Source organism: Coregonus clupeaformis, chromosome 22 (assembly GCF_020615455.1).
Source record: "Coregonus clupeaformis isolate EN_2021a chromosome 22, ASM2061545v1, whole genome shotgun sequence".
Taxonomy (NCBI): Eukaryota; Metazoa; Chordata; class Actinopteri; order Salmoniformes; family Salmonidae; genus Coregonus; species Coregonus clupeaformis.
The window spans coordinates 542062-554780 of record NC_059213.1 but is presented as its reverse complement, the minus strand read 5'-3'; the positions used below and the strand labels follow the sequence as shown (position 1 = coordinate 554780).

The 12719-nt window shown below is 46.5% G+C and overlaps 1 protein-coding gene across 1 annotated transcript in view; it reads right to left on the bottom strand.

Moving 5' to 3' along the window:
• LOC123481640 (glycerol kinase-like) overlaps positions 1 to 11868 on the bottom strand; it is a 20593-nt gene extending 8725 nt beyond the window's left edge. The window contains 15 exon segments of the mRNA XM_045206348.1: positions 2775 to 2853; positions 3002 to 3036; positions 3039 to 3081; positions 3248 to 3290; positions 4979 to 5046; positions 5166 to 5201; positions 7424 to 7441; positions 7689 to 7755; positions 7873 to 7982; positions 8810 to 8947; positions 9306 to 9385; positions 9478 to 9555; positions 9651 to 9757; positions 9870 to 9943; positions 11520 to 11868. Of these exon segments, the coding sequence (XP_045062283.1) occupies positions 2775 to 2853; positions 3002 to 3036; positions 3039 to 3081; positions 3248 to 3290; positions 4979 to 5046; positions 5166 to 5201; positions 7424 to 7441; positions 7689 to 7755; positions 7873 to 7982; positions 8810 to 8947; positions 9306 to 9385; positions 9478 to 9555; positions 9651 to 9757; positions 9870 to 9943; positions 11520 to 11612 (1069 nt within the window). The 5' untranslated portion in view covers positions 11613 to 11868.
• Positions 11869 to 12719: the final 851 nt, after the last annotated feature.

Sequence of the window (12719 nt, the reverse complement as noted above, 5' to 3'; positions counted from 1 at the left end):
TATGGAGAAGAGAGAGAGAGGTATGGAGAAGAGAGAGAGAGCGAGAGAGGTATGGAGAAGAGAGAGAGAGCGAGAGGTATGGAGAAGAGAGAGAGAGAGCGAGAGGTATGGAGAAGAGAAAGAGAGAGAGGTATGGAGAAGAGAGAGAGAGAGAGGTATGGAGAAGAGAGAGAGGTATGGAGAAGAGAGAGAGAGAGGTATGGAGGAGAGAGAGAGAGAGAGAGAGAGGGGTATGGAGAAGAGCGAGAGAGAGAGGTATGGAGAAGAGCGAGAGAGAGAGGTATGTAGAAGAGAGAGAGAGGTATGTAGGAGAGAGAGAGAGGTATGTAGGAGAGAGAGGTATGGAGAAGAGAGCGAGAGGTATGGAGAAGAGAGAGAGAGGTATGGAGAAGAGAGCGAGAGAGGTATGGAGAAGAGAGAGCGAGAGAGAGAGAGAGAGAGAGAGAGAGAGAGAGAGAGGTATGGAGAAGAGAGAGCGAGAGAGAGAGAGAGAGAGAGAGAGGTATGGAGAAGAGAGAGAGAGGTATGGAGAAGAGAGAGAGAGAGAGAGAGGGGTATGGAGAAGAGAGAGAGAGCGAGAGAGGTATGGAGAAGAGAGCGAGAGAGGTATGGAGAAGAGAGAGAGAGAGGTATGGAGAAGAGAGAGAGAGATGTATGGAGAAGAGAGAGAGAGAGAGAGATGTATGGAGAAGAGAGAGAGAGAGAGGTATGGAGAAGAGAGAGAGAGAGAGGTATGGAGGAGAGCGAGAGAGAGAGGTATGGAGGAGAGCGAGAGAGAGAGGTATGGAGAAGAGCGAGAGAGAGAGGTATGGAGAAGAGCGAGAGAGAGAGGTATGGAGAAGAGCGAGAGAGAAAGGTATGGAGAAGAGCGAGAGAGAGAGGTATGTAGAAGAGAGAGAGAGAGGGGTATGTAGAAGAGAGAGAGAGGGGTATGTAGAAGAGAGAGAGAGAGGTATGGAGAAGAGAGAGAGAGAGGTATGGAGAAGAGAGAGAGAGGTATGGAGAAGAGAGAGAGAGAGGTATGGAGAAGAGAGAGAGAGGTATGGAGAAGAGAGAGAGAGAGAGAGAGAGAGAGAGAGAGAGAGAGAGAGAGAGAGAGAGGTATGGAGAAGAGAGAGAGAGAGAGGTATGGAGAAGAGAGAGAGAGGTATGGAGAAGAGAGAGAGGTATGGAGAAGAGAGAGAGAGAGGGGTATGGAGAAGAGAGAGAGAGGTATGGAGAAGAGAGAGAGAGGTATGGAGAAGAGAGAGAGAGAGAGAGGGTATGGAGAAGAGAGAGAGAGAGAGGTATGGAGAAGAGAGAGAGAGCGGTATGGAGAAGAGAGAGAGAGCGGTATGGAGAAGCGAGAGAGAGCGGTATGGAGAAGCGAGAGAGAGAGGTATGGAGAAGAGCGAGAGAGAGAGGTATGGAGAAGAGCGAGAGGTATGGAGAAGAGCGAGAGAGAGAGGTATGGAGAAGAGCGAGAGGTATGGAGAAGAGAGCAAGAGAGAGAGGTATGGAGAAGAGAGCGAGAGAGAGAGGTATGGAGAAGAGAGAGAGAGGGGTATGGAGAAGAGAGAGAGAGGGGGGTATGTAGAAGAGAGAGAGAGAGGGGTATGTAGAAGAGAGAGAGAGGTATGTAGGAGAGAGAGGTATGGAGAAGAGAGCGAGAGAGGTATGGAGAAGAGAGCGAGAGGTATGGAGAAGAGAGCGAGAGGTATGGAGAAGAGAGAGAGAGGTATGGAGAAGAGAGCGAGAGGTATGGAGAAGAGAGAGAGAGGTATGGAGAAGAGAGAGAGAGGTGTGTAGAAGAGAGAGAGAGAGGTGTGTAGAAGAGAGAGAGCGAGAGAGGTATGGAGAAGAGAGCGAGAGAGGTATGGAGAAGAGAGCGAGAGAGGTATGGAGAAGAGAGCGAGAGAGGTATGGAGAAGAGAGCGAGAGAGGTATGGAGAAGAGAGCGAGAGAGGTATGGAGAAGAGAGCGAGAGGTATGGAGAAGAGAGCGAGAGGTATGGAGAAGAGAAAGGTATGGAGAAGAGAGCGAGAGAGGTATGGAGAAGAGAGCGAGAGAGGTATGGAGAAGAGAGCGAGAGAGGTATGTAGAAGAGAGCGAGAGAGGTATGGAGAAGAGAGCGAGAGAGGTATGGAGAAGAGAGCGAGAGGTATGGAGAAGAGAGCGAGAGGTATGGAGAAGAGAGAGAGAGAGAGAGAGAGAGAGAGAGAGAGAGAGAGAGAGAGAGAGAGAGAGAGAGAGGGTATGGAGAAGAGAGAGAGGGGTATGGAGAAGAGAGAGAGAGGTATGGAGAAGAGAGAGAGGTATGGAGAAGAGAGAGAGAGAGAGAGAGAGAGAGAGAGAGAGACAGAGAGAGAGGTATGGAGAAGAGAGAGAGAGAGGTATGGAGAAGAGAGAGAGAGAGAGAGTTATGGAGAAGAGAGAGAGAGAGAGAGGTATGTAGAAGAGAGAGAGAGAGAGAGGTATGTAGAAGAGAGAGAGAGAGAGAGGTATGTAGAAGAGAGAGAGAGAGAGAGGTATGTAGAAGAGAGAGAGAGAGAGGTATGTAGAAGAGAGAGAGAGAGAGGTATGTAGAAGAGAGAGAGAGAGAGGTATGTAGAAGAGAGAGAGAGAGAGGTATGTAGAAGAGAGAGAGAGAGGTATGTAGAAGAGAGAGAGAGAGAGGTATGTAGAAGAGAGAGAGAGAGAGAGAGAGGTATGTAGAAGAGAGAGAGGTATGGAGGAGAGGTGTTCTGGAACACACCCCTCTACTAGTGTTGTGAAGGACAGGACTTCCTCCTTACCCAGCTCTGTGGAAGTCTGAATGATCCCCAGGTTGTCCTTCAGCCAGCGAACCACAGCCCCCGCTATGGCCACCGAGCCCTGGAAACGACCAATCATACATCAGTAGGGGAATAAAGGACCAATCAAGAAAAATAGAACTGACAACAACTTGACAGGATCAGACCAAGCAGGTCAGAAATGACTGCATAACAGTGCTGTACAAGTTGAATCCATGATCCATGGCTACCTCTAGTGCGTAGCAGGCAGGTTTGTCTCGACCAGTTTGTACGCCACCGTGGTTAGTAGGCCATGGTCCGACATGACAGGCTGCAAGAGATCGAAGAGATAACAGTTAAAGCAGTTAAACAGATAAGCTAAAACGGAAATTTCAAGAGACAGGCAAATGTTAAGAAATGCCTTTCTAGGCCGGGTGATGTCACAGAGGAATGTTCCACATCTTTAAAAAAATAAAATAATAAGGGAACAAAATTACCTTGGCTCCAGTGTTTCTGAGTAGAAAGCAGCCAGTTCCATATCTGAAAGATAGTCACTGACGTTTGAATATCTCAAAATTATCTTACAGTACAGTGGTTTGTGAAAGTATTCACCCCCCTTGGCATTTTTCCTATTTTGTTGCCTTACAACCTGGAATTAAAATTGATTTTTTTGGGGGTTTGTATCATTTGATTTACACAACATGCCTACCACTTTGAAGATGCAAAATGTTTTTTATTGTGAAAAACAAGAAATAAGACAAAAAACTGAAAACTTGAGCGTGCATAACTATACACCCCCCCAAAGTCAATACTTTGTAGAGCCACCTTTTGCAGCAATTACAGCTGCAAGTCTCTTGGGGTATGTCTCTATAAGCTTGGCACATCTAGTCACTGGGATTTTTGCCCATTCTTCAAGTCAAAACTGCTCCAGCTCCAGTTGGATGGGTTCCGCTGGTATACAGCAATCTTTAAGTCATACCACAGATTCTCAATTGGATTGAAGTCTGGGCTTTGACTAGGCCATTCCAAGACATTTAAATGTTTCCCTTTAAACCACTCGAGTGTTGCTTTAGCAATATGCTTAGGGTCATTGTCCTGCTGGAAGGTGAACCTCCGTCCCAGTCTCAAATCTCTGGAAGACTGAAACAGGTTTCCCTCAAGAATTTCCCTGTATTTAGTGCCATCCATCATTCCTTCAATTCTGACCAGTTTCCCAGTCCCTGCCGATGAAAAACATCCCCAGAGCATGTTGCTGCCACCACCATGCTTCACTGTGGGGATGGTGTTCTCGGGGTGATGAGGTGTTGGGTTTGCGCCAGACATAGCGTTTTACTTCATGCCAAAAAGCTCAATTTTAGTCTCATCTGACCAGAGTACCTTCTTCCATATGTTTGGGGAGTCTCCCACATGCATTTTGGCGAACACCAAACGTGTTTGCTTATTTTTTCTTTAAGCAATGGCTTTTTTCTGGCCACTCTTCCGTAAAGCCCAGCTCTGTGGAGTGTACGGCTTAAAGTGGTCCTATGGACAGATACTCCAATCTCCGCTGTGGAGCTTTGCAGCTCCTTCAGGGTTATCTTTGGTCTCTTTGTTGCCTCTGATTAATGCCCTCCTTGCCTGGTCCATGAGATTTGGTGGGCGGCCCTCTCTTGGCAGGTTTGTTGTGGTGCCATATATAATAATAATGGATTTAAATGGTGCTCTGTGGGATGTTCAACGTTTCGGATATTTTTTTTTATAACCCAACCCTGATCTGTACTTCTCCACAACTTTGTCCCTGACCTGTTTGGCGAGCTCCTTGGTCTTCATGGTGCCGCTTGCTTGGTGATGACCCTTGCTTAGTGGTGTTGCAGACTCTGGGGCCTTTCAGAACAGGGGTATATATACTGAGATCATTAGAAACTTTGCAATCCAACTAATTATGTGACTTCTGAAGGTAATTGGTTGCACCAGATCTTATTTAGGGCTTCATAGCAAAGGGGGTGAATACATATGCACGCACCACTTTTCCGTTAATTATTTGTTTGAATTTTTGAAACATGTTTTTTTTTCATTTCACTTCACCAATTTGGACTATTTTGTGTATGTCCATTACATGAAATCCAAATAAAAATCAATTTAAATTATAGGTTGTAATGCAACAAAATAGGAAAAACGCGAAGGGGGATGAATACTTTTGCAAGGCACTGTATCACCAGCTATGGCAAACCTATGGAGAGAAGTCTTACGTGTTTTTGGCCTGCCCTTCCTTAAAGCACATCTGTCCAACAAGAGCAGCCGATTGGTCCCCAAGACACTGTAAACAAACAAAGACCCTTCAGATTGGTGGGAACAGGTGCCAATCACTTCTCATAACATCCAGAAATGTAATAAGGTGACCTTGAGTTGAGTAAGACAGGATGTTTCAAAACCTACCCCTGAGATGGGTATGCCACTAAGAGAGCCCGATTTCTGTCAAAGAAACAAAACATGTTAGCAATATGAAACAGCTTCACAGCTTTAATTCTGGCCAACTCCGTAACCACAAGACCCAGCAAAGCAAGACCCTTCACTGTATAAAACGCCATACCAGTTTGATGTTTCAAGCTGTCGTAGAAGTGTTGCTTGTGTACAGACAGACTGTAGAAGTGTTTTACTATACAGTATGGTGCTATAGCCAACAGCAAATTGCATCTTTTCTCAAACCACAGTCTAAAAAAATAACATAAATTCTCAATACAGCCAATCAAAGAGCATGAAGGAGACAGGAATGCAGTTGTCTTGGAGACAATCAAATGGTTTAAGGCACACAAGTCAAATATCTTCACTCCCATTGAACTCAATATAACCCACAAATCACCAAAAGGGGCTAGGGATCGAAATGGAACTGAGCCGACCGAAATGGAACTGAGTAGAAGAGTGAAGAGATTTACCGAACAGCTTGTAGAAACACGTCAACAGGAAGAGGAGTAGCCAGACAGGAAGTAGACAGCAGCCCACTGAACACCTGGGCAAGGTGTGTGGCATTGCAATAAGGTGTAGGGCGTATGCCGGCATCATCCACAGTAGCAGAGCGGCGCGCATGCCACGACAAGAGCAGAGAAGGAAGCACACGCCCATCCTGTACAATTCCAAGCTTATCCAGGAGGGTTTTGTGAATGTCTGTATCTGTTTCAGTCTGACCTGACTACTCAAGATATGTTTTACAAATACACTCCATGACCAGAAGTATGTGGACACCTGCTCATCGAGTATCTCATTCCAAAATCAAGGGCATTGATATGGAGTAGGTCCCCCCCTTTGCTGCTATAACAGCCTCCACTCTTCTGGGAAGGCTTTCCACTAGATGTTGGAACATTGCTATGGGGATTTGCTTCCATTCAGCCACAAGAGCATTAGCGAGGTCAGGCACATCCCAAAGGTGTTCGATTGGGTTGAGGTCAGGGCTCTGTGCAGGCCAGTCAAGTTCTTCCACACCGATCTCGACAAACCATTTCTGTATGGATCTCGCTTTGTGCATGGGGGCATTGTCATGCTGAAACAGGAAAGGGCCTTCCCCAAACTGTTGCCACAAAGTTGGAAACACAGAATCGTCTAGAATGTCATTGTATGCTGTAGTGTTAAGATTTCCCTTCACTGGAACTAAGGAGCCTAGCCTGAACCATGAAAAACAGCCCTAGACCATTATTCCTCCTCCACCAAACTTTACAGTTGGTACTATGCATTGGGGCAGGTAGCGTTCTCCTGGCATCCGCCAAACCCAGATTTGTCCGTCAGACTGCTAGATGGTGAAGCGTGATTCATCACTCCAGAGAACGCGTTTCCACTGCTCCAGAGTCCAATGGGGTCGAGCTTTAAACTACTCCAGCCAACGCTTGGCATTGCGCATGGTGATCTTAGACTTGTGTGCGGCTGCTCGGCCATGGAAACCTATTTCATGAAGCTCCCGACAAACAGTTATTGTGCTGACGTTGCTTCCAGAGGCAGTTTGGAACTTCGGTAGTGAGTGTTGCAACCGAGGACAGACAATTTTTACGTGCTAGGCGCTTCAGCACTCTGCAGTCCCATTCTGTGAGCTTGTGTGGTCTACCACTTCGCGACTGAGCCGTTATTGCTCCTAGACGGTTCCTCTTAGCAATAACAACACTTACAGTTGACCGGGGCAGCTCTAGCAGGGCAGAAATGAGATGAACTGACTTGTTGGAAAGGTCCCATCCTATGACGGTGCCACGTTGAAAGTCACTGATCTCTTCAGTACGGCCATTCTACTGCTAATGTTTGGCTATGGAGATAGCCGGATACACTAATTTGAAGGGGTGTCCACATACTTTTGTGTCTATATATATATATATATATATATATATATATATATATATATATATATATATAGTGTACCATGAAAATCTGTTTCATCTCTTTAAATGTTTAATATCCTATACAATAAAGGGGGGGAAAAGCCAATATAGGTCAATTTTAGGGTGAGGCCTAACTCCCTGAAAATAGATATATCAGTCTCAAAGCCTTTAAAAGTCTTGCTCAACACATCTAACCATTGTCTTATCTCAATCAATGGCTTGGAAATGCACCTTTGGATGGTTCAGTCACTTTGACACAGAGAAGCAAGATGACTGGGGATCATGATCTGACATAGCGATAACAGTGATGAGGACGTCGATGAAGACCCCAATACTCACCAGGCTAGAACATATTTTCTATAGACAACAGGGGGGGCACACAAAATAATGCTTGTGACAACACCTCAAACAAGTACAGACTAGGAAAAACAGACTAAATGCTCTCCGAATATGATGAATAAATGGTTATGACTGGATAGAAGCACACCTAAGCACAGATTCAGCTCCATAGTCATTATAAGCATGTTTAATAGACAGTGCAACACTTCATAATTCACCTTCCTCCCAACCCACAGACATTCAGACAAAGACAACGGGGACTTACCATTAAGCCGTAGATTTCTGAGGAACTCCTCACTTTTGGGAGAATCTCCATTGGAATATCAAAATATCTGAAAGAACGTGTCAAAACAGGAACAAGTGTAAACAGAAGATATGGTTTGTCTCACTGAATGGATATGTCCAGTATGCATGAGGGTGTACACAGTACGTATTAGATGTCCACCTACTTGCAGAGCTCTGGGTCCCATTCCAGGGTGTGGATGTTGAAGAGCATGGTCCTGCTGGCGTTGGTCACGTCTGTGCAGTGGACTCCCCCACTCTTCCCCCCTGTCAGACACTGTGGGGGGTAAACACAGAAACCTGTCAGACACTGTGGGGGGTAAACACAGAAACCTGTCAGACACTGTGGGAGACAAACACAGACACCTCTCAGACACTGTGGGAGACAAACACAGACACCTCTCAGACACTGTGGGGGGCAAACACAGAAACCTGTCAGACACTGTGGGGGGTAAACACAGAAACCTGTCAGACACTGTGGGGGGCAAACACAGAAACCTGTCAGACACTGTGGGGGGTAAACACAGAAACCTGTCAGACACTGTGGGGGGTAAATACAGACACCTCTCAGACACTGTGGGGGGCAAACACAGAAACCTGTCAGACACTGTGGGGGGTAAACACAGAAACCTGTCAGACACTGTGGGGGGCAAACACAGACACCTCTCAGACACTGTGGGAGACAAACACAGAAACCTCTCAGACACTGTGGGAGACAAACACAGAAACCTCTCAGACACTGTGGGAGACAAACACACACACCTCTCAGACACTGTGGGAGACAAACACAGACACCTCTCAGACACTGTGGGAGACAAACACAGACACCTCTCAGACACTGTGGGAGACAAACACACACACCTCTCAGACACTGTGGGAGACAAACACAGACACCTCTCAGACACTGTGGGAGACAAACACAGACACCTCTCAGACATTGTGGGGGGCAAACAGAGAAAATACTGGACACGTAAGATTTCCTCAGAAACACAACAGAGGACAACTTGGCTTGGAGTATACAGACGGCCATTGTGGGCCTTTCCTATCCTTAACACGCACACACAGACATCATAAACCATATCTAAAGAGGTGTCTGCGTCTTACCCAGATAAGCCAGGAGTCGACGGTGCCAAACATGGCTCTGTGTGTCCGGACTGCCTCAGCGACCTCGTCCACATTATCCATCATCCAGCGAAGCTTCACAGCACTGAAGTACGTACTGATGGGGAGACCCGTCTTGTGCTGAGCAGAGAGGGGGGACAATTAGGACATATACTTCAGAGAGGTGGAACTTTTTATTTTTATTTTTTTTACTTCAGATAGTTTGATTGTTTCTTTGACACATTTGTCTTTAACGTCCGGGTAAGCTGGGCCTGATGAATACATGGTTATCTCCGGGTAAGCTGGGCCTGATGAAAACATGGTTATCTCCGGGTAAGCTGGGCCTGATGAAAACATGGTTATCTCCGGGTAAGCTGGGCCTGATGAAAACATGGTTATCTCCGGGTATGCTGGGCCTGATGAAAACATGGTTATCTCCGGGTAAGCCGGGCCTGATGAAAACATGGTTATCTGCAGTCTGTGTTCCCCGGCGTCTCACCTTCAAATGGTTCTTGTTTCTCCCAGGTGTCTTGTTGATCAGTCGCTCCACGGTCGACTGGGTCCGCAGGTCCAGCCACACTGCACACAACCAACACAACCTGTGTCTTTAAAATCCTTCCAGGCCTTAGATAACGGCTTTAGGTCATGAGGAAGGAGATGTGAACACTCACCGATAGCATTGTAGAGGGGCTCGCCTGTCTCTTTGTCCCAAACCAGCGTGGTCTCTCTCTGATTGGTCACTCCAATGGCTAGAAAGGTTCAAGTTTGATGAGTGAAAGTGACAGTCTGTAGTATGTTTTATGAGGAAGTGTTTGTGTGTGTGGGTGTGTTGTGTGTGTCTTACCTTTGATGTTGGAGATGTCGATGTTGAGCTGGGTGAGTTTCTCACAGGTTCTCTCCATACACTCGTACACAGACTGCAGGATCTCTTTGGGATCCTCCTCCACCCACCTGATAAGAGGGTTAAAGGTCAGAGGTTAATAGATGTCAGAGGTTACAGGTCATCCAGTTTGAATGGAACTAATAGGGGATTTGTAGAGGCAACACAGCTGCATGTACTGACCCTTCCTTGGGGAAACTCTGGTTGATCTCAACCTGGTGGTGACTGAGGAGCTCGGCTGTTTTAGCATTGAACACCTGGGGATGAGACGAGAGAACAGGAGTGAACATCTGGACAAAAGTATCTCTGCTACCTAGACCGCAGAGTGAAACTGAAAAAGAACTCAGCTGAAAACAGGAGAGACGGACGAAGACGGGAGAGACGGACAAAGACGGGAGAGACGGACAAAGACGGGAGAGACGGACAAAGACGGGAGAGACGGACAAAGACGGGAGAGACGGACAAAGACGGGAGATACGGACAAAGACGGGAGAGACGGACAAAGACGGGAGAGACGGACAAAGACGGAGAGACGGACAAAGACGGGAGAGACGGACAAAGACGGAGAGACGGACAAAGACGGGAGAGACGGACAAAGACGGGAGAGACGGACAAAGACGGAGAGACGGACAAAGACGGGAGAGACGGACAAAGACGGGAGAGACGGACAAAAGACGGGAGAGACGGACAAAGACGGAGAGACGGACAAAGACGGGAGAGACGGACAAAGACGGGAGAGACGGACAAAGACGGAGAGACGGACAAAGACGGAGAGACGGACAAAGATGGGAGAGACGGACAAAGACGGGAGAGACAGCACACAGAGTTATCATGTATCAGTTGTGGGAGAGTAGAGAAGAGGGGACAGCACTAAGGGGGACGAGAGAGACAGACAGGCAGACAGCTCCATGGCCCATCACAGTAGTATCCTCAACAGCAGATACCTCTCCAGGAAATGTGACAACAATAACACTGATAGCTCATTAACAAATCAAAGTGTCCTTGTTAGTCATTAGCTTTCACGGGTGGCTCCTCCCTATGATACACACACCCCTCCTTTCCTGCCTTCCCTTCAGAGTGCTAGTGTAACATTTTGAGATTTTAGGGGTGACCTGTCAAAACGTGTCCACTCTGGTCCAAACCGGCTTCCGTAGGACAACAGCTGGTTTCAATGTGGGGTGAGAAGATGCCATAGGGGAATAGCAGCAGGGGAGGAAGACTGGGACAGAGTGAGGGAGAGAGTCCCTCCAAGCTTACTGTTACACAAACCTCTGGTACTGGAGGATGTGCTGGTCTGCACAATGAATGAATGACAGACTCAGCACTTCTATCGGCTACACATTAGAACAGGGTGGTCCTATCCACAAAGGGCTGGTGTGTGTGGTTGCAGGCTTTCGCTCCAGCCAAAACATTGACATCAGATTCAACTATTCTTAGTGTTTAATCAAGTATTTCGGCTGGAGAAAAAGCCTGCAACCACACCAGCCAGTTGCGGATTTAGGCCTAGTGGCTGCAACAACCGAGATTGGACACCACCCTTATAGAATTTATCAATTAGCTAGGAAAACTGAGTGAACTGTCACTTAACTAGTCCCACTACAGGCCTGCGTGTCCGTGCATGAATGAACGATTACTAAACAATAAATATCCAGAAAGCACAAACATTCCGTCGATAGGACTAGAATAGAATGTGTACGACTATATAGGCGACATTATAAAAGGAGATCGGAGAGTTATAACGGAATCAACCGGGTGTCTAACTAGGTTATTTAAAGGACATTCACCGTTAAGCGAGAAGAACCATTCAATGCGACTGCGCGGGTTGTAACTCACCAGGAACCGCGTCGAGCTCGTTCCCTGGTCGATGGCAGCAACGAGAGGCCCCAGCATTACCCTGTTCGAAGACGCAGCCATTCTACTGTTCATGTGCCCTGTGTCCTTGCGGTGGTCGGGACTAGCACTGGACTGTAGCTGGTTTTATTTTGCCGCTGCCTGTAGCTAGCTACGGTTCTTCCGCACGGGCGCTGCTGACACTTCGACCGCTCAAGCTCACAGATACACATGCGTGAGACCGCCTCTGATGACGTAGCAGCACCAACCAACCATTTCTATCGGGGATCCTTGGGTCGTCCCTACCCTTAACCCTAATCATAACATTTACCTTACCGGGTAGGGACGTCCCAAGGATCCCAGATAGCACGGACCAACCGGGCAGAGATGGAGCGCGCATAGCCAATGGCGTGAAGGATTGGCGTTTCTATTGACAGCTCGACAGAAGGCGTCTTCGAATTGACCAATCAGATTTAGAGGCACGTCCAAAACTAATTTGGGTGGACATATCAATGTTTAGCTACTGCGCTCCAAGATTTTTTTTTTTTTTCACCTTTATTTAACCAGGTAAGCCAGTTGAGAACAGGTTCTCATTTACAACTGCGACCTGGCCAAGATAAAGCAAAGTAGTGCAATAAAAACAACACAGAGTTACATATGGGGTAAAAAAAAACATAAAGTCAGAAATACAACAGAAAATATATATACAGTGTGTGCAAATGTAGCAAGTTATGGAGGTAAGGCAATAAATAGGCTATAGTGCAGAATAATTACAATAGTATTAACACTGGAATGCTAGATGTGCAAGAGATGATGTGCAAATAGAGATACTGGGGTGCAAAAAGAGCAAAATAAATAACAATATAGGGATGAGGTAGTTGGGTGGGCTAATTTCAGATGGGCTGTGTACAGGTGCAGTGATCGGTAAGGTGCTCTGACAACTGATGCTTAAAGTTATTGAGGGAGATAAGAGTCTCCAGCTTCAGAGATTTTTGCAATTCGTTCCAGTCATTGGCAGCAGAGAACTGGAAGGAATGAATTACTATTTAAGACTTCCGAAAAAGGTATTATTTATTTGCATTAAAATGTCATGATAAAAATTGAATACGAATTCAATTGAGAGATTATTAATCACACCCACTAAAGATTATAATTACACTAAATAAAGAGCTGTCATGAGATTACGCTGTCATAGTACTTGAT